The following is a 19,714-nucleotide window of genomic DNA, read 5'->3' as shown; positions in this document are numbered from 1 at the left end:
TATTTGTCTTTTTGGATAAGTTTATCAATAAATTATCATTTATATGGTCAAGCTGGTTCTCGCCTCCTCCTTTCAATTGAACAGTGTTACACTGGTGCCGCAACCCAGGAAGGAGGAGGGGTGTGCCGTAGTAGAGTCCTCCCCACTACCATCCACCCCAACGGAGCAGACGCGGCCACCCGCTGCGGGACTGAGGAGCCCAGCCGCCTGTGAGCTGAAGAATGGCCGCTGACATTGAGGGAAGGAGGGGCTCCTAATCGACCGCCTGGAGCGGTCAGGACCGCTTCCAGGGACGGAGGAGACCCCTACCAGCCGCTGAAACACTGCAGGGTCTGAGACCGCGAGCGGGGAGGGGGACTGCTGCCAGGGTTAGGGGAGACCCCCTCCATCCACCAGAACACGGTGGGGCATTCCGTCTGCCAGGGGCTGGAGGACTCCTTCCGATCCGCCTGGGAAGATGCGGCTGTCATTCGCTAGAGGGTGGAGGAGTGGTCGAGAACTAGACTATGGTGTATCGGAGAACCAGTGAGTCAATTATTAGGTTTCTCTCTCTCTCCTCTCTCTCCCGCTGCAGCTCCGCATTGGCCTTTTACCTCTCTTTTGAAATAGTGTTTTAATTTGTCACCATCGCCGTTATGGTTTACAAGTACCAAATTTATTTTTGTTTCCCTCCCCTTGTCCCCTCCGTGATCCAGGTAGATGGGGACCTGCCGGAAGGTGGGGGTGGGTGGTGTACGTGGATGGCCTGAGAGAACTAGGGAGAAATGTGGCAGGGCAGAGGGCGAGGCCTAGAGGACGCCCGAAAGGAATAAAGGCGACCGGAGACGGCAGTGTGACAGAGAGAGAGTTACAGGCAGCTGCCTGACACCTGTGTGTGTATTTGTCTGTTTGGTTAAGTTTATCATTAAATTATAATTTATAATGTCAAGTTGGTTCTCGCCTCCTCCTTTCCATTTAACTGTGCTAGAGTGCTATATGTAATATTTTTTACTGTACTAAAGCATACAATGATCATAATATGTCATTTAAGAATTAGGAAATGTGATAAGTTGAAATACTGGCTTCTCCGATAACAATGCTACTTCCAGTATATTCTACTTTGAAGTTTACATTCCGGGACGGAATTTCTGTTAATGTTTTGGCCTGTGTGATCCCGCCCACTGCCCACTCACCAATAGTATTTCGACACTGCCGGTTTGCCAGATTTGAACAAGTTTGCAGGTAAACACAGTGTGCTGCAGCCTTGGAAGTCAGCAAACGAACTGGTCAGAGATTACAGATTCCACCCTAAAAAGCCTCACTATCTGTCTAAAAACACCATGACCAGAGGCGTAGTAAAACAAGGATATATATTGGAGATGCCTTTGGAAGATGGAGACAGCTTAAAGCCCAGAAATCCTTTAAAACGGATGCTGAGTTGGCTAATTTTCAACATTCTGACAACCCGAATGAGCTTCGAGTCTGCTCCAATATATTGAATTTGGACTGCAGTACCCATTTCAAACGCTTGTTGTCAATCTTACATATAGCACCTTTAATGAGAAAGATACTTTCGGAACATGGCAGCTGAAAAAGTAGGCAGTCGGTGTTGCACATCATCAATCTTGCAATGCTGCTTGTCCAATCAGATTAGAGGATCAGAACTAACTGTTGTATAAATAATAATATTATTTAGAGTACAGGACTTATATGAACTTTATGATAATTAACTTAAGTAATTATTATTTATGATTTTGATTACCGAACTTCAAATCTTTGAATATGAATTTGGAGGCGCGGGCGTGGTCGATAGTTCATCTGGGGAGAGAGGAAGCGTTAAGGGTTTTCACTTGAGATTAAGTGCTGGTAATTGCTGTTTCTTTGTTTGCTGACTCTGGCGTGGCTGTCATGATGTGGAACTCGGGTTTGGTGGCCATGACATGGAACTTGGGTTTGTGGCCATGACATGGATCTCGGCTTGGTGGCCATGACGTGGAACAAAGTCGTGAAAGACCGAGCCATGGGAGGCTCGGGACTAATAGTCCTGGATGACTGGGAAAAGATCTCAGTGGTCGTGGTCATGGACTGAGACTCGGGAACGACCTCCGTGGTCATGGGTGTAGACAGAAACTTAGAAACGACCTACATGGTTGTGTACATGGGCAGAAACTTGGAAACAACCTCCGTGGTCGTGAACATGGGCTGAGACTTGGAGACGGGATCCGTGGTTGTGTACATGGGCGGAGACTTGGAAACGACCTCCGTGGTCCTGTACATGGGAGAAGACTTGGAAACAACCTCTGTGGTTGTGTACATGGGCAGAGACTTTGAAACAACCTCCATGGTTGTGTACATGGGGGGAGACTTGGAAACGACCTCCGTTTTCATAGGCGGAGACTTGGAAACAACCTCTGTGGTCATGTACATGTGCAGAGACTTGGAAATGACCTCCATGGAAATTAACATGGGCAAAGACTTGGAAATAAAAGTCTTTCTCCTCCTCCTCCGGGAGGCCGAAGTTGGCTGCGCAGGCTCTGTGGCAGATGAGGCTGGCAACGTTGGCCCCTGGACGGCGAAGCTTCCAGCTGGTTGGTCGTGGCAGGTGTAGGCGTTGGCTCGTCAGCTATGGTAGGCGTGGCCGCTGGCTCGACGACCATGATGTGGGGTCCTGGCTCATCGACCATGACATGGGGCGCTGACTAGTCGACCATGACGTGGGGTGTTGGCTTGTCGGCCATGTCGTGGAACTCTGGCTCGGCATCCGCCTCCCCCACAGTGAAGGTGGAACCAATGATCTGCAGGGCGAGGTCAATATATTGAGCCAGATTGAGGGGACTGCAACCGCCAGGCATCAAAGATGAGATTGGCTCACTCAGTCCGAAACAGAAACAGTCTTTGAGGGCGACCTCATTAAAGTCCACCTCGCTGGCCAGAGAGCAGAACTCCCCTACATATTCCTCCTGGGATCGATTCCCCTGACGTAGGCGCAGGAGTCGGATTGCTGGGTTCATGGTTGGTGGTCAGGAATTCTGTAATGTTGCTGAACGAAGAGACGATGACGTGAAGAACCCAAGTGCAATTTTATTTACAAACGTGATATCTAAACACCCTGGCTACAAATGTGAACAAATGACTTGACTAGACTTGACTTGACAATAACAGGCAGAGTAGTCAAGAACAAACACACAGGTAAATACTGGAAAGGCTCAGGATAACACTCTAGCAAAGAACAAAGAACAGAGTGGGTATAAATAGGCAGGGTGTGAAGTCATGGAGACAGACAACTTCTGAAACACAAATAAAACCACAAGCTCAATCACACACATAGAGAGAGAGAGAGCGTGCTGTATATGATTCAGGCTGGATTCCTGATACATACATTTTTACTTTCTCTTCTGTATTTACAGTTCCTTTCATATAGACAAGCATCTCCTGCGATTAATGTTCTGTAATGTAACTTTTTACATTTATTATTTCCTAAGAGAATCTCAGAGGGGTTTATGTGTCTCTGTGACTGATCTCAGAGCAGCTGTTTGTGAAAAGATTGTCAAAGTGGTGTCTGTGGAAAACAGTAGATCACTCTTCACTAAACACATAACAGCTATTGTGGATTTGACAGAGATTTTTAAGACTGGTGTCTAATTCATCTGCATTTAGCACTTGCCCAGCTGAGTTAAATTGATTGTTAGTGAGTGTTTGGTTTTTGTGGTTGAGTTATTTTATTATTTATTGCATTGTTGTAGCATCATTGTAAAGTTTGAGATGTATAGTTATTGACTCTTGACTGAACATATCTTTGTCTGTGCTGCACATCATCAAAAAACACACATGTACACATATTATAAATAGAGTGATGTTTCCTATAACCCATATTCCAACCTGGTCTCATAGAATCACGTTACTATACCTACATTTTCATAAAATATTTTTTTTACGTGGCTCATTGTATGTATCGTGGAACTTTTCTGGTGAAATAAACACAAGAGGCACTACAACAATAATGACTTGCTTTTACACAAATCACAAGTAAAACTGTAGATTATCAGTTCAGGAACACTTAATTTTCTTATGACATCTAAACACATTTATTGTAGTGCATGACTTGTAAGGCAATACATTTTAATATTTGCATAACATAACTACATTTTCAAGCTTGTTCAGTTGCGATAAGCAAGCTTGTACTTAAGAGCACGCGAGTCGACACGTGAGCCGAAAGAGTCATAGAAACATTGTGTGATTGCTTCAGTAATTGTTTTTTTTTTATATAGCTTTTTTTTGACACTATCTGTTAATATCTGGTAATTTTTAGGCAATCCTTAGCATTCCTTGAAGTACTTTTGGGTATTATGTAAATATACAGTAATTGTAAATGAGACAATTCAGTGCCATTTTATATCAAAGTTCCATGGTGTTAACATTCGATACTGTGTTTCCCACATGATTTTGTGAAACTGTGGTGGTAGGAACCTCTAGGGGGGTCCGGGGGCATGCTCCCCTTTAAGAAATTTTTGTACATTTTAAAGTTAAATGCATCAGTCTGGTGAACTTTAAGAGGAAAATTAAGAGGCCAAATCTATGAAGAACTTTGTGCTCTTGTAAACAATTTTGTGCTCTAGTAGTAATTTAATCAAGGCGGTAACACACCATTAGAAGGATGTTCCGTTTTCAGTCAGGGACTGTAAAGACAGTCAATGACCTTGTGTCATTGCCAACATAAGGCTTCAGCCATATATACATGTCTAAATAAATTATCTGAATTCAGAGAGTTCATAAACGGGAATTAACTAAACCTCTGTGATAGTGAGTGTTAAGACAGTGATAAACGCATGAGAAGAATAAAAATAAAATTAAAAGGTCAAATAAAATTGATTAAATTAAAACAAAGGAGGAGCAAACAATACAGTTTAGTGATTGGTCCTTGGCAACATGGGCTGACTGAATGGGATTGAGAGATGATCTGCCGAAGCAATGGCACAAAACACAACGTTAGAGATCTTTTATGTTATTATGAGAAGTGTACAAATATTTTCAGTACATTATAAAACTCTGGTGGGACAAATTAGACTGTGGTGGGCTGCCACAGTCTTGGTAATTAATGGGATACATTGAATCTGATACCATCACTGTACCGTAGTACATTTTGTAAAGCAGTTGTATGCCAAGCAAACTTCGACACCAAACACAGCAATCACAAATAACACCATCAATAAAGTATTTGCAAATCCAATGATTTTGCAACGCTTTAAGACATAATGTGCATAAAATTGCTGCAGTCCTTGCCAAAACATCCTTTTGCTTTTGACTAAAACTCTGTCAGATTTTTGGAAGTCAACCCCTTTTCGTAAGGCATCTGCTCAGTTGACAGAGTTGACTCCTGCTGGTGTCGGGTGAGAGGAGGTGATCTCCACAGTTCAATAGGCTCTTGAGGATTTACTCACTGAGGAGTGAGAGGCACAGTAACTCCAGATGCCCTCCTGCAGCAGTCATGACCACTCACTCATGCACAAACCACAGCTCAGGAAAAATGTATGTTGTCTGACTGGGGATTGGAGAATCATAAAGGAATTTTATTATTCTAGTTCTTTAAAGGTAAAGTGTTTAATATCTGTATCACCAGATGGAATTTCAAAAGTAATAGCTGTTTTCAAACAAACAGCAATGTTTTGAAAGTGCCACAGTCAGTAGGTATACAGCGGGTTTTTTAAAGTCAAGCTAGTCTTCATCTGTCACAATATGTCACAATACGTAATTGAATATTTCAAGTCATGCATGACCTCTTTGAGCAATTCCATCATTGTGGATGTGACATTAGTAGTCTAAAAAAATGCATAAATGTAAATGTGAAATAAAACTTGTTATACAAAGTACTTTTTAACGGTACATCAAACCATGTGTATGTATAACCATAGTCCAGACATCCGACATTTTCTTTTTTAAGAAAACTGTTTTTTTTTTTTTTTCAGTTTAGATCAGGAAATTATGTATTTTGTTTTTATGACAGGTGCAGTTTAAAGAGATTAAGACTTAAATGACACTGCGAGTGCAGTACTGCAGTCTGCGTAGGGCACCATCTTACCCTAGGAGAGCACCAGAAAGTCCACCGGCTGCCCTTACTCGCACATTATACGTAATTCAAGGACCCAAAAGCAGTTGCGGAACACAGATGATCGATTTGCGCTCATATCACGCGACTCAATAACTCAGTACTCAATACTCACTACTCGTGAGTACATTTAAATGAGCTACTCTTTTACTCTTACATTTACATTTATTCATTTGTCAGACTCTTTTATCCAAAGCGACTTACAAAAGAGGAAAACATAAGCGAATCATCTTAATGAGACAGTGGTGACTGGACTGTAGTGTTCTATTTGTGTGGGGTTAAGTGCAAGTTTCTTCAGCAGCAGGGTTACTGGAGCCTGCTTAAATGTAGTGGGAAACGTGCCTGTAAGTAGAGATGAGTTAATTATGTGTGTGAGTGCAGGTAGGATGGATGGAGAGATGGCCTGGTGAAGGTGAAAAGGAATGGGGTCAAGAGAACAGGTGGTGGGGTGGTTGGAGAGGAGTTAAGAGACCTCAGTGTCAGTCAGAGGAGTGAACATAGAGACAGAGGAGTTGCATACAGGAGATGGGTGTTTGACAGGGTGAGGTGCTGAGAATGTATTGCTAATGGTTGTAACCTTATTAGTAAAAAATGTGGCGAAGACATCTGCTGTCAGTGATGTGTCAGGTGGTGGAGGGGGAGGGCAGAGAAGTGTGTTGAATGTTCTAAACAAGCTGCGAGTGTCTGTGGTGTTGTTGATCTTGTTGTGGTAGTAGAAAGTTTTTGCAGATTTAACGTTAATCTGAAAAACTTGCAAGCAGAGACTGATACTTACCTAGATCTGCTGGATCTTTAGATTTCTGCCATCTCCTCTCAGCTGCCCTGAGGTCAGTCTGATGTTCACGAAGGACGTCAGAGGGCCAAGGGCTGGGTGGATTAGTACATGCTGGCCTAGAGGAGAGAGGACAGATGTTGTCTAGACAGGTTGTTAAAGTAGATTACTTCAGATTACTCTTAACTGAGTAGTTTTTAGGACTGGTACTTTTACTCTACTCACACTAAAGTTTTTGGGAAGTAAGAGTAATTTTACTTGAGTATGATTTTTCAGTACACTTTCCACCCTTGACTGTATAAAACGATCAGCCACAACTATAAAACCACCTGCCTAATATCATGTAGGTCCCTCTTGTGCCACCAAAACAGCTCTGACCCAGGCATGGACTCCACGAGACCTTTGAAGGTGTCCTGTGGAATCTGGCACCAAGACGTTAGCAGCAGATCCTTTAAGTCCTGTAAGTTGCGAGGTGGTTCCTCCATGGTTCGGACTTGTTGGCCCAGCACACAGCACATCCCATAGATGCTCAATCAGATTGAGATCTGCTGAATTTGTTGGCCAGTTCAACACCTTGAACTTTTTTTCATGTTCCTCAAACCAATCCTGAACAATTTTTGCAGTATGACAAAGCACATTATCCTGCTGAAAGACGTCACTGCCATCAGGGAATGCCGTTGCCATAAAGGTGTGTACGTGGTCTGCAACAATCTTCAGGTAGGTGGTACGTGTCAAAGTAACATCCACATGAATGCCAGGACCCAAGGTTTCCCAGCAGAACATTGCCCAGAGCATCACCCTTGCTCTGCCGGTCCACCTGCTTCCCATAGTGCATCCTCCTTCCATCTCTTCCCCAGGTAAATGACGCACATGCACCTGGCCGTCCACATGATCTAAAAGAAAATGTCTAGGTTACGGATGTAACCTCCGTTCCCTGATGGAGGGAACGAGACTTTGTGTCAGAGAAGCGACACTAGGGGTCTCTCTTGAGCACCGAAAATAACCTGATCTATGAAAAAAGGCCAATGAGAAGCCAGTATTTGCATACCCCGCCCCCGGACATACGGGTACAAAGGTGAGGCAAACACTAGAGTTCATTCAGGATTTTTCTGAGGAGCCGGAAATGGTTCTGGCCACTACAGCGGTTCAGCTCAGCGACGTGGCCGGAAAGACACAACGTCTCGTTCCCTCCATCAGGGAATGGAGGTTACATCCGTAACCTAGACGTTCCCTGTCTGTCGCTCTCTTTGACGTTGTGTCGGAGAAGCGACACAAGAGGTCCAATTTAAATCCACCATGTGCTGAGCCGTGTACGTGTTCTGCTGACACAGGAGCAGGCAGGTATTTCTTAAGTGGCGAATACATGAAAGTGGCACTGTGGTAGATCCAGCCTTAGCAAGGGGGAGTTGCTACAACACGGCGACCGGGGGGCAGGCGAAACTTACCCAAGGAAAACACGGGTCCGTTTGTAAGGGGACCGTATCGTGGAAAATACACACAGGGGGAGTCCGTGTAGGAGTCCTCACCCTGCGGAGCACCTATTCCAGTACAGGGTAGACTGAGTACCCACAGTGGATTGGGTCGGCAAGTTCCTCCGCTAAACTGCGGACCCATGAGGGCTAGGGAGGAATCGACCAGTGATTCGAGATGTGGAATCTCCTGGGAAAAAAAGACGCACAATTTTACCTCAACCGAGGGAAAGGGCGCTATATGCAAGCGATTCACCCAGCCAGCCCATCAGCGTGTTACCGAGTTCTACTGGCTCGGACCTGAGAAAACACGGGATGAAACTGACTCAACCCTGAGACTGTAATATCTCGTAAAGGTGTTGGGTGTTGCCCAACCCGCTGCTCTACAAATGTCTGCTAGGGAGGTACCCCTGGCCAGTGCCCATGAGGACGCAACACTCCTCGTTGAGTGAGCTCGGACCTGCAAGGGGGTGGGGGGCACGGCCTAGGTGTGATAGGCCAATGAAATGGCGTCTACTACCCAGTGGGAAAGCCTCTGTTTGGAGACAACGTTTCCTTTCCACTGTCCCCCAAAGCATACAAAGAGCTGCTCAGAACATCTAAAGCTCTGTGTGCGGTCCAGATAGGTATGCAAAGCACAAACCGGACACAGCAACGAAGGGGCTGGGTCTGCCTCCTCCCGGGGCAGCGCTTGCAGGTTCACTACCTGGTCTCTGACGGGCATGGTAGGAACCTTGGGCACGTAGCCCGGTCGCGGTCTTAGGATCACTTGAGTGTCTGCCAGACCGAACTCCAGGCAAGTGTCGCTGACAGAGAACGCTTGCAGGTCCCCGACTCTCTTGATGGAAGTGAGCGCGATTAGCAGGGCAGTCTTAAGAGAGAGGGCCCTGAGTCCAACTGATTCTAGTGGATCGAAGGGAGGTCTCTGGAGGCCCACGAGGACTACCGAGAGATCCCAGGAGGGGAACAGGCTTGGCCGGGACGGATTTAACCTCCGGGCGCCTCTTAGGAACCTGATGATTAAGTCGTGCTTACCAAGGGACTTGCCGTCTACTGCGTTGTGGTAACTGCGCACCCACAGAGGTGCGCAGTTAGGTCAGTGCTCTTATTCCTGCAAGAGAGGCTGGAGGGGAGGAGTGTCACACCACTAGTGTCACTTGTTCCTCGTCCTCCCTGACCTTGCACAGCACCTGTGGTCTCTCGGGAGGCAAGCAGGTCTACCTGGGCTCTGCCGAATCGTTCCCAAATCAGCTGGACCGACTGGAGGTGAAGCCTCCACTCTCCGCTGGGCAAGCGTTGTCGTAACAGTGCGTCCGCTATCACATTGAGTTTGCCGGGGATGTGAGTGCACGCAGCGACCTGAGTCTGGAGGCCTACCGACATTGGAGGCGTCGGTAGTGACCAGGACGCATCAGGACACCTGCTGCAGGGGCACACCTGCCCGTAGAAAGCAGAGGTCTGTCCAGGGTTTTAGTGTTTTTCGGCAGGCGACGCTTGATGCTGGCATTGAGGATTGTTGACGCCTTGACTAAACTCATGTAAAATGTGCTTTACAATGACAAAAGGACATTATTGAAACTCATAATTATTATTATTAGGCTATTATTTCTGTTTTTTCTGATAAAAGTAATTCTCTCATTCTCTGTGTAAATACTGTAGAAAAATTACAGATCTGCTTTGTTCTTATAATGCTGAAGTCAATAGATTTGAATACAGTAGAAGGACGTTATTGAATCTCATATATTATTGTCTTTTTTGATGAAAAATCATGCTCAACAATTCGCAAACTGAAGGAAAATTATAGATCTGCTTTCTTATAATTCATAAACATTATAAAGTCTCTTGGCAGATTTCGGTAGTGAATGACTCAAAATGTCCTTGCTTGTCTCTTCTGTGCTAGCTTCAATACTACTCCAGCCTAGAGGTCTGCACAGGCCTTAAAATGAAACCAAAACCTGACATGTAGCCGACACCATGTGGACAACTGCGTTGAAAGAAATCTAGATGCAGCGCAAAGAATGAAACAGAGCGCAGGTGTCTCAAGATGCCTTTTTTAAATAAGTTATTTTTAACTTGACATGGTGTTTATAAAGTGCCGGTCCTGCAAAAGATGTGGAAGAGAAAGTGAGATGCGGTGTAAATGTCTAAGACATTCGTCCAGCATGTGTTTACATCGGAAAATAATGGGAAAACAGAACAGATGTATGTAAAAACACATTTGTGTGAACGGCCCCTAACTTGTCCGTTCGCGTCTGTGAGTATTAGCGCGAAACAAGTTCAGTAAGCCTGTTTATTTTTTCATTAATACAAACCCAAACCCAAAGTCCTACTTGAAAAACTGACCCGAACCCTGCTCAAAACCCACCGGGTTCTCAGGTCCTGTCGGGCCCGGGCTGGGTTGCAGACCTCTACTCTAGACACTCTAGAACTTGGGAGTGTGGTAAAGGAGATATTGTTGACTTTGGACTGACAAATTGCCTATTATGTTCCTCATTTGTATGTCACTTTGTATAAAAGCATCTACTAAATGTCTAAATGTACAAATTTAAATGTAAAATTATTCAATGACTCATTTATAGCAAATAAGACACTAATTTGTTGCTATCTAGTGGCATTGCCAGAAGGTGTCACTTAACTAATCAATTAATAAAATGTAACAAATTTGTGAAACAGAAGCAAGCCACACCAAAATACCAGCTAATGCAGCTAAGTTTGTACAATTGTGCAGATAATTCTCTTAACCTGATTCATTAAAATCCCTGGAATGGATGCTTTTAGCTTATTCTTAAACTTGAAACCCAGAAAACATGTTCGTGGACCTGTGATTGTCTCACCTTTTTCGCCCCTTGTGAGTTTGTATCCCGGTGTATGATTGCGTTGCTGGAAACTCATTTGTCTTTTTTTATCTGAGTTCCAGTGTGTATATAATGTAGTTGTGCCTTCTCCTGCATGAGGCTGTTTTACATTCATATCAACAACAGCACACTGCACACATACACAACATTCACAGCAGACTCTCGCTGTAATAATTTCATGCATAGTGCTATTTAAAAGGCATGTTATTTTTTAAATGTATAGATTCAAAAGGTATAGTATAACTAAGGCAGTTGATTTAACACATTAACCCATTGAAATTCGTTTTAGAAAAAATTACATGTTAATGTACGCAATTAATCACTCCACTGGGATGTTTTGGCCGAAATGAAGACTTGCCTATTGTCCTATATAAGGAGGACAATATTATAATATTATTATAGATAAAAAAACAAATATAAGCCTTTTAACTATAAAACTACAGTTTAGATATGTAAAATATCATTTAGATATTCAAATTGAAATAAATTGCATTATTGTGGAATACGAGAAAACTATCCTGCACTATTTTAAATTGTCAGTCTACTGTATGTACATATACTGTAAAGTGAAAAGACTGAAAAGTCCAATGAGAATCGGCGAGTAAAATTTGCATGCCACTCCCCCCGACATACGGGTATAAAACGGAAACTGGAATGCGGATTCATTTAGATTTTTTCTTTGAAGGTTCGTTTTTCTTCGAAGGGGAGCGGTTGTATTTCAGAGAGCTGAATACTGATCCATTCACCTCTTCAGAAGCTTGTGCTGTTGGATATATGGCACATTGCAGCGGCTTTCTCTCCACTTTGCACTCCACTGCAGACTACACCCCTGGGCGCTTCGACAGTGCTTTAAAAGAGTTTATTTTCTCTAAAGATTATATTTCCTCAATTAGAGCAGGCACAGTGACGTTGAATGTCTTTTTAAAGAGGCGTCTTTTTAAATTTGCCCTTCCGTGTAGGTTCGTTACCTCTCTGCTTCTGATAGTCATGATCATGACCTCACATGCCTGGGCCAAAATCACGTTGAGGAAACGTTTGTGGATGATTCATGTTCTCATTGCGAGAACGTGACCATGGCAACGTTGCAATCTCGGCTTTCCTTCTTTCGAGGGAAAGCCACTTCAGCTGTCCCCCCCTCTGGTCCTTCTAGGTGGATAAGGCGATCGCGGCACACTTGTGCCCGCTGAGTGCCACCACTTGGCTGAGTCGCCCGGCACTCCCTTTCCGAGCCTGTAGGATGACGTCTTCTCTGGTGACTAAAGCCTACAGCGCTGCCGGTCAGGCTGCCTCCACCCTGCACGCCATGGCACTCTTACAGATCCATCAGGCCAAAGCTTTGAAAGAGCTGCACGAGGGTAGTTCTGATCCCGGTGTGCTACAAAATCTGCGCTGTGCAACCAATCTCGCTCTCCGTGCAACCAATGTCACAGCACGCACACTCAGGCAGATGATGTCCACGCTTTTGGCCGAGATGAGTGACGCGGACAATGCACGGTTCCTTAACGCGGCCATCTCCCAGGTCGGCCTCTTCAGCAACACTGTTGAGGACTTTTTCCAGCAGTTCTCAGAGGTGAAGTAACAGATGGAGGCCATCCAGCACATCTTGCCCCGGTGCGGCTCAAGAGTGCGCACCCCATCTGTTCGCCGAGGGCGTCCCCCTGCGGCGTCACAAATTCAACCGGCTCCGCCCCAGCCCGAGCCCAGCCCTCGGTGCAGAGCCCCCCACATAGGAGAGGGACGCCCCACTTCTCTGCTGGCCGTGAAGACCCCAGGAGGGCTCCCAAGTGCCCCTGAGATAGGACACCCAAGGATCAAGATGTCTGAGGGAACTACAGAGCTGGTAGCCAGACCACTCTGTCCCCCAGTGGGAGGAGTTGAGCTGGCCAGAACTATCTGACTCGGCTGTGCGATTCAATTCACCAGTCGCCTACCCTGATTCCGCTGCGTTTTCTTCACTTCAGTGAAGGGCGAGAGCGCCACCATCCTGCAGGCAGAGATTGCGGTACTCCTACAGGTTCGTCGTATAAGTACAAGGTCCTCCCCTTCGGCTTGTCCCTGTCCCTTTGTGTCTTCACGAAGGTCCCAGAGGCATCCCATGCCCCGTTAAGGGAAGTGGGCATTCGCATACTCAATTACCTCGACGACTGGCTGATTATAGCGCTGATTAAATAGCAAGCTCTCCCCGGTTCAGAGCATCTCTTTTCTTGGCATGGAGTTAGACTCAGTGTCAATGGTTGTCCTCTGGAGTCAGCGGTTGACTCAGGTCGCTGCGGGCCTCTCATATCCCCAGCAACCTCGAAGCCACAGCAGATGCTATGTTGCGGCAGGTGGCGATCATGGGAGAGTGGAGACTCCACCTCCAGGTGGTCCAGCTGATTTGGAGTTGATTTGACAAGGCACAGATTGACCAGTTTGCCTCCCGGGAATCCTCCCATTGCCCGCTCTGGTATGCCCTGACGGGAGCTCCCCTCGGTACAGACGCACTGGCACACAGCTGGCCCCTGTGGCTGCGCAAATACGTGTTCCCCCAGTGAGCCTACATGCACAGGTTCTGTGCAAGGTCAGGGAGGATGAGGAGCAGGTAATTCTCATGGCTCCGTGTTGGCCCTCCCAGACCTGGTTCTCGGACCTCACACTTCTCGCAACAGCACCTCCCTGGCAAATTCCCCTGAGGAAGGACATTTCTCAGGGATGGGGCACCCTCTGGCACACACGCCCAGACCTCTGGAATCTCCTTGTCTGGTCCCTGGATGGGACGCAGAAGACCTAACTGGTCTACCGCCCGCAGTGGTTAACACAATCACTCAGGCCAGAGCTCCATCTACAAGGCAGCTGTATTCCCTTATGTGGCGTATCTTCGTTAAGTGGTGTTCATCTCGTAGCGAAGACCCCCAGAGGTGCGCAGTCATGTCAGTGCTTTCCTTCCTGCAAGAGAAGTTGGACGGGCGGTTCACCATGACGCTGTTGAAGGTAAGTCTCTCGGAAAGCACAACCTGATCATCAGGTTCCTGAGAGGTGCCAGGAAATGGAACCCTCCTAAGTCATGCCTCTTTCCCTCATGGGACCTCTCCTGTGGAGAGCCCCGTTCGAGACCCTGGAGTCAGTCGAGTTAAAGGCCATCTCATTGAAGACCATCCTCCTGACCGCGCTCACTTCCATCAAGAGGGTCGGGAACATGCAAGCATTCTCTGTCAGCGAAGAGTGCATAGATTTCAGTCCAGAAGACTCTCACGTGATCCTGAGACCCCGACTGGGCTATGTGCCCAAGGTTCTCATGACCCCTTTAAGGGATCAGGTGGTGAGCCTGCAAGCACTTATCGTTGCTGTGTCCGGTGCGTGCTTTGTTCATCTACTTGGACCGCATGCAGAGCTTCAGACATTCTGAGCAGCTCTTTGTCTGCTTCGGCGGAAAGGGAACGCTGTCTCCAAACAGAGGCTTGTCCACTGGATCATGGATGCCATTGCTTTGGCCTACCAGAACCAGTCCGTGCCCACCCCATTGCGGGTTTGAGCACACTCCACAAGGAGTGTGGCATCCTCGTGGGCACTGGCCAATGGCACCTCTCTAGCAGACATCTGTAGAACAGCGGGCTGGCAACACCCAATACCTTCATAAGATGTTACAATCTTTGGGTTGAGCCGGTTTCATCCCATGTTCTTTCAGGTACGAACAGGTAAATTCCGTTACACAGGGCAGCTGGCCAGGTGTACCGCTTGTGTACAGTGTCTTTCCCCTCCATGAGATGAAGATGTGCGCTCTTCTCTTCCATGCATGTACGTGTGCTAACATGCCCTGTACTGGGGTAAGTGCTTCACAGGTCTCGGTTCTCCCGGTAACCTCCTGTGATGTATCTTCCATGGTACAATCTCCCTTTTTCGATAGACCCGTGTCTCCCTTGGCAGAGCCCTCTCTGCCATGGTCACTGCGTTTGTAGAGCTCCTCCCCTACGAAGGGCAGGATCTACCGCCACGTCTCTTCCATGTGCGGCCTTAGGCTCATATGACGTATTTGCCACTTTTTTACCCTCCTCCGTGGGGTCTTTTCACCCTGAAAGAATAGTGTAGGGTGCACAGGTTGTTTAGATCAGTTTTACTATCAGATATAATTAATAATTAATGTTTATTAATTATTAATTAAATTAAATAATAGAATTTAATTCATTAAATTCTATCCTTGGGTCACCACTCTTTGACAAGAGAAAAATGATAGTAAGTGACTGATCAAGTCTCATAAAATTCTACCCTGTAGATTGAGTATTTTGTTTGAATCAAAATAATCAAAAAGGGAAGTAGTTAGTCAAATTATTGCCATACAAATCCAACAGTAATCTGGTTACAGTTGGCTTCTAACAACAACCATTTAACAATACTGAAGTAATGAATATAAAACAAAAACATTTGGAGTTCCTAACTAAATGGTGGAGCTATATGCTATTGTATGTGTGTGTGTGTGTGTGTGTGTGTGTGTGTGTGTGTGTGTGTGTGTGTGTGTGTGTCTCGATTTGGTAGCGAAGACACAAAATGGCGGACTAAACTCCTCGTGTGGAACTAGTTCAAAATGGAGGGCTAGGCTGGAAAGGGCGGAGCCAACGATTATTTGAAGGTGTAGGGAAAGAAAGATGGCTGGATAAGATCCAGCACACTGGAGCTAATACCACGTGTGGGTGATAATGAGCAGACACACAAAGGAACTGAATGAAACAGGCGGGAGAATTTGAAAAACACCAGCCTGATTCATACATTAATTGTATGAACATGATTCATGCTCGCTCCGTGAATTTCAGTGTGTGTGTGTGAGAGAGACAGAGAGAGAGAGAGAGAGAGAGAGCTCGAACAAACAGGGGTTCATGCAATTTAACAGAGGATTCACCCTGGTAACAGCGCGATTGAATCGTTAATTCAGATCACTCAATAAAATAACATTTCCCCAAAAATTACGATCTCATCAATCCAAACAGCAATCAGCGATCGTAGTTAAATGTTCAGTTGTAAACAAAACATCAAACATTCAGCGATCGTATTTAACATACAAATGTAAACAAAACATCAAACATTCAGTGATCAAATATATGATTTAGCTTTATAAGAAAAGTCACAGTTTCTAAACTAAATCTGCCCAGATATCAAGCCTTACTTGTGAAATCCTGTGTGATTTCAGCAGGGTTGTCTCTTGAATTCCTGTTGCATTGAGCGGTCAGGAGAAAACAATCTGGATTCGGTCCTTTGTCTCACGCTCGTCAGCGAAAAGACACGTCTCTGCGTTGTTCTCGGGTCCGGTGATCGAGAGAAATGCGGGAGGTAGTCAACGTTGAGAGAAAATGATTGAGAAGGGAAGCTGGTCACCTTTTCCGTTTTCTAAATAAATTCACTGTTGTCTCGCAGTGAAAATGAAATGAACCGGTTGTATTAAGTACACTGCACGACTGGAACAAAGCTAAGTTAATCTTACTCTACTGTGGCCAAATGGTGAGGTTTAGAAAAACGTGGTCTCTATTTGTCCAGAAGCATTCTGGCATGCTGTGAAGCATTCTGGGAAACCGAGTTCAATGTTTCCCCTTCGATTATAGAACAAAGGGCCATGCTGTGTCTGCTGCCATTTTTAGTGGGGCAAGGCCCTGCAATAGGAATGGAAAAGAACGCCTTCCCTGGAGAATTTTATGAGCATTTAAAGGTCCTAGCCAAATAAAATTTTCTGTGGAGAGAAAAACTTAGAGAGACCCCCTCAGGGTTGTTGGTAATTGACGTTTTGGGGCGTCTGGGGAGGCCGTGTACATCTGTTCCTACGCTCACAGTAGCTTGTCTTAACCTGCATTGGCAGTTCACTTAACACAGTTTGTGGCGTTTAGTATAGGGACCCCTAGTGTCAAAAAATTGACACAACGTCGAGTGAGTGACAGAAGGGGAACATCTTGGTTACAGTCAAATCCTCCATTCCCTGATGGAGGGAACGAGACGTTGTGTCCCTCTTACCACAGGCTGAACTACACCTCTGTAATGGCCGGGACCATGTCTCGGCTCCTCAGTGCAAAAACTTGAATGAATCTGCATTCCAGCCTCTCTTTTATACCCGTATGTCAGGGGGAGTGGCATGCAAATTCTACTCGCCAATTCTCAATGGCCTTTTCTCAAAGATATGAAGCTCTCAAGTTTAACCCATAGTGTCACTACATCAACACAATGTCTTGTACCCTCAATCAGGGTACGGGGGTTACAACAGTAACCGAGATGATTCTGTGGCTGCGCTTCTTCTGAGGTTTGTTGAGGCATGCTGACTGCTCCCTGCTGATATGGCATATAAAAAGTTACTTGTACTTCATGCTTGAATCACACTAAATTAACAAATTAAATTAACAGCCCTGAATTTTTTGCACTGCCCAGAATAACTTAATGGGGAAATTCTTATAAAGTTTTTGTTGTAGTCTACAACATTACAATTGATTACTGAATATTAATATTTTGGGTGAACTATACTTTGAAATGCATGTCCTACAGCAAACACTTAATATATTTCTGAAAATCTATGTTATGCAAAATGCAAAAATCTTGGAAGATAAAAACAATTAGAAAAAAAACCCAGTTGACCCAGTTTGTCATAATTCATGCATAAAATGGAAATATAAGGATACGTATACATAAATTTATTTAGAAAAAATACTCCCAGGTGCTTCTTCCTTCTGTGTCTCACCGCAAACACACACACCTGAGACACACACCTCAGCAAACACAAAGCACCTGCTCCAGTTCCCTCACACCCTGCGGCGCAGATCTTTATCAAGGTTAACGGTTGACTTTGGCCGTATCACTGCACTCCCTGTAATTTCTGCTGCTGCAGTGTCACCCCATTATCAGCATGAGTGGAGAAACCGTCCCACATATCAACCCATTTTGTTATGCCTGAAAGGAAGAAATAGACTTGAAAGTTGCCAAGTTTCTACTGAGTCCATGCTGTAGTTTCGGCATGTAATTGGGTTTCTTCAACTGTCCTGTGGATCTTTGGAAAATAAACTCCCTTAAAACACATTTTCACACTTCTCACTTTTTATTTATTTAATCTGCAAACAATGTCAAACAGTTTGTTCTGTCTTTTTGTCATATTTTTGCCAACAACCATTTTTTCTGAACCATATTTTTTTATTTCTAGCAAAGTTGTTATTCTCTTTAATTTGTTTATATTGTTTTAAAACATAAGTATAGCTTGCAGCCTCATTTTATATGCTGTGCTGTATATGTTTTGTTTAGTATTCATATCTTCTCTGCAGGTCATGCACACCTGACAGATTTCAACATTGCCGCTATTGTGAAAGATGACTTAAAAGCCACAACTATTGCTGGGACAAAACCTTACATGGGTGAGAGCTTTCATATTACTGTGAATAAACACTAGAACAGAACAGTGGTTTCTACCCAGGTAGCACTAGTCGTGAAAAGATTTTGATAACGTTTTTATCCTGCTTATGTAATTAGATTATCATTGTGAAATATGACACAATACTCATTTTACATTATAAATGTCTTCTTTTTTTGTTAAACATATGTTTTTTTAATATTACAGAAACGTTGTCATGACTCTGTTAGCGCATTCCCTTCCATCATTTTATAAACGTCATTCAAACATCCACCCTGGTACTACATGCTAAAATGTTTTACTTTTAAAGTAAAGTTTAGTTTTGCTCTGGATTTGTTTTCTTCATAAAAATATCTTGGTTTAAGGCTAAAAAAGAGATTTCCAGATGTGTATGACTTTTTTTCTTCTGCAGAACACAAAATAAGATTTTTAGAAGATATTTCTTGGTCAATGGATGCCAAATTTGTTATGCTGCAAAAAGCATATAAAGGCACCATAAAAGTAATCCATATGACTCCTGTGATTTAATCCATCTCTTCAGAAGCGATAAAATAAGTGTGGGTGAGAAACATACCCATATTTAAGTCCTTCTATAATATAAATCGCGCGCAACAGCGACTCCATACCATACATTTTCAATGAGAGCACAGCGACTTCCGGCGACATGAGCTGTCGCGACCGTTGGTGACTGGATGTGGGCGTGTCCAGCGACGTGACAAAGTTGAGACAAGTTCAACTTTATTCATATGAAGAGCGACTAACGGAAGCGACAGCCAATAGTAGAGAAGACGGGAGAGCTCACGTGATCCTCTCTCTCTCTCTCTCTCTCAGCTCCTGCAGTAATGGAAAGATGGATGAAAGGCTAATTCTTGCTGTTACAAATTTTCCAGTGCTCTATGATATGTCTCTTCCCACGTACAAGAAATTTTTAAGAAAAATACTGCGTGGAAAGGTGTTTCTGAGATCGCAGGGATTTTATGGACCCAGATAGACCGGCAATTGCATTTACGCCACAGATAAACAGCCACTATGGCAAACAGCACGCCTTGTTTCTCATTCATCTTTGATATAAAGCATTTTATGTACTGATTCCATTTATATTTAGTCTTTTCCCTCCAAAATGTTTGTTTTTAGTGGCAAGAAAAGAGATTCGCTGTCAACAGCAATGGAATGACATCCGTGAATGTCATT

The 19,714-nt window shown here is 44.6% G+C and overlaps 1 protein-coding gene across 2 annotated transcripts in view; it reads left to right on the top strand.

The window, feature by feature from the left end:
• The window catches only part of LOC127625387 (serine/threonine-protein kinase 32A-like), a 102,934-nt gene that overhangs the window by 67,870 nt on the left and 15,350 nt on the right, over positions 1–19,714 (top strand). For both annotated transcript variants that reach the window (XM_052100661.1, XM_052100662.1), the window contains one exon: positions 18,438–18,527. In XM_052100661.1, coding sequence (XP_051956621.1) covers positions 18,438–18,527 — 90 coding nt within the window. The remainder of the gene's footprint in view (positions 1–18,437; positions 18,528–19,714) is intronic.

The sequence above is a fragment of the Xyrauchen texanus genome, chromosome 31 (genome assembly GCF_025860055.1).
Source record: "Xyrauchen texanus isolate HMW12.3.18 chromosome 31, RBS_HiC_50CHRs, whole genome shotgun sequence".
Classification (NCBI taxonomy): Eukaryota; Metazoa; Chordata; class Actinopteri; order Cypriniformes; family Catostomidae; genus Xyrauchen; species Xyrauchen texanus.
The sequence above is the reverse complement of the archived record's forward strand: the minus strand, read 5'-3'. Positions and strand labels throughout refer to the sequence as shown.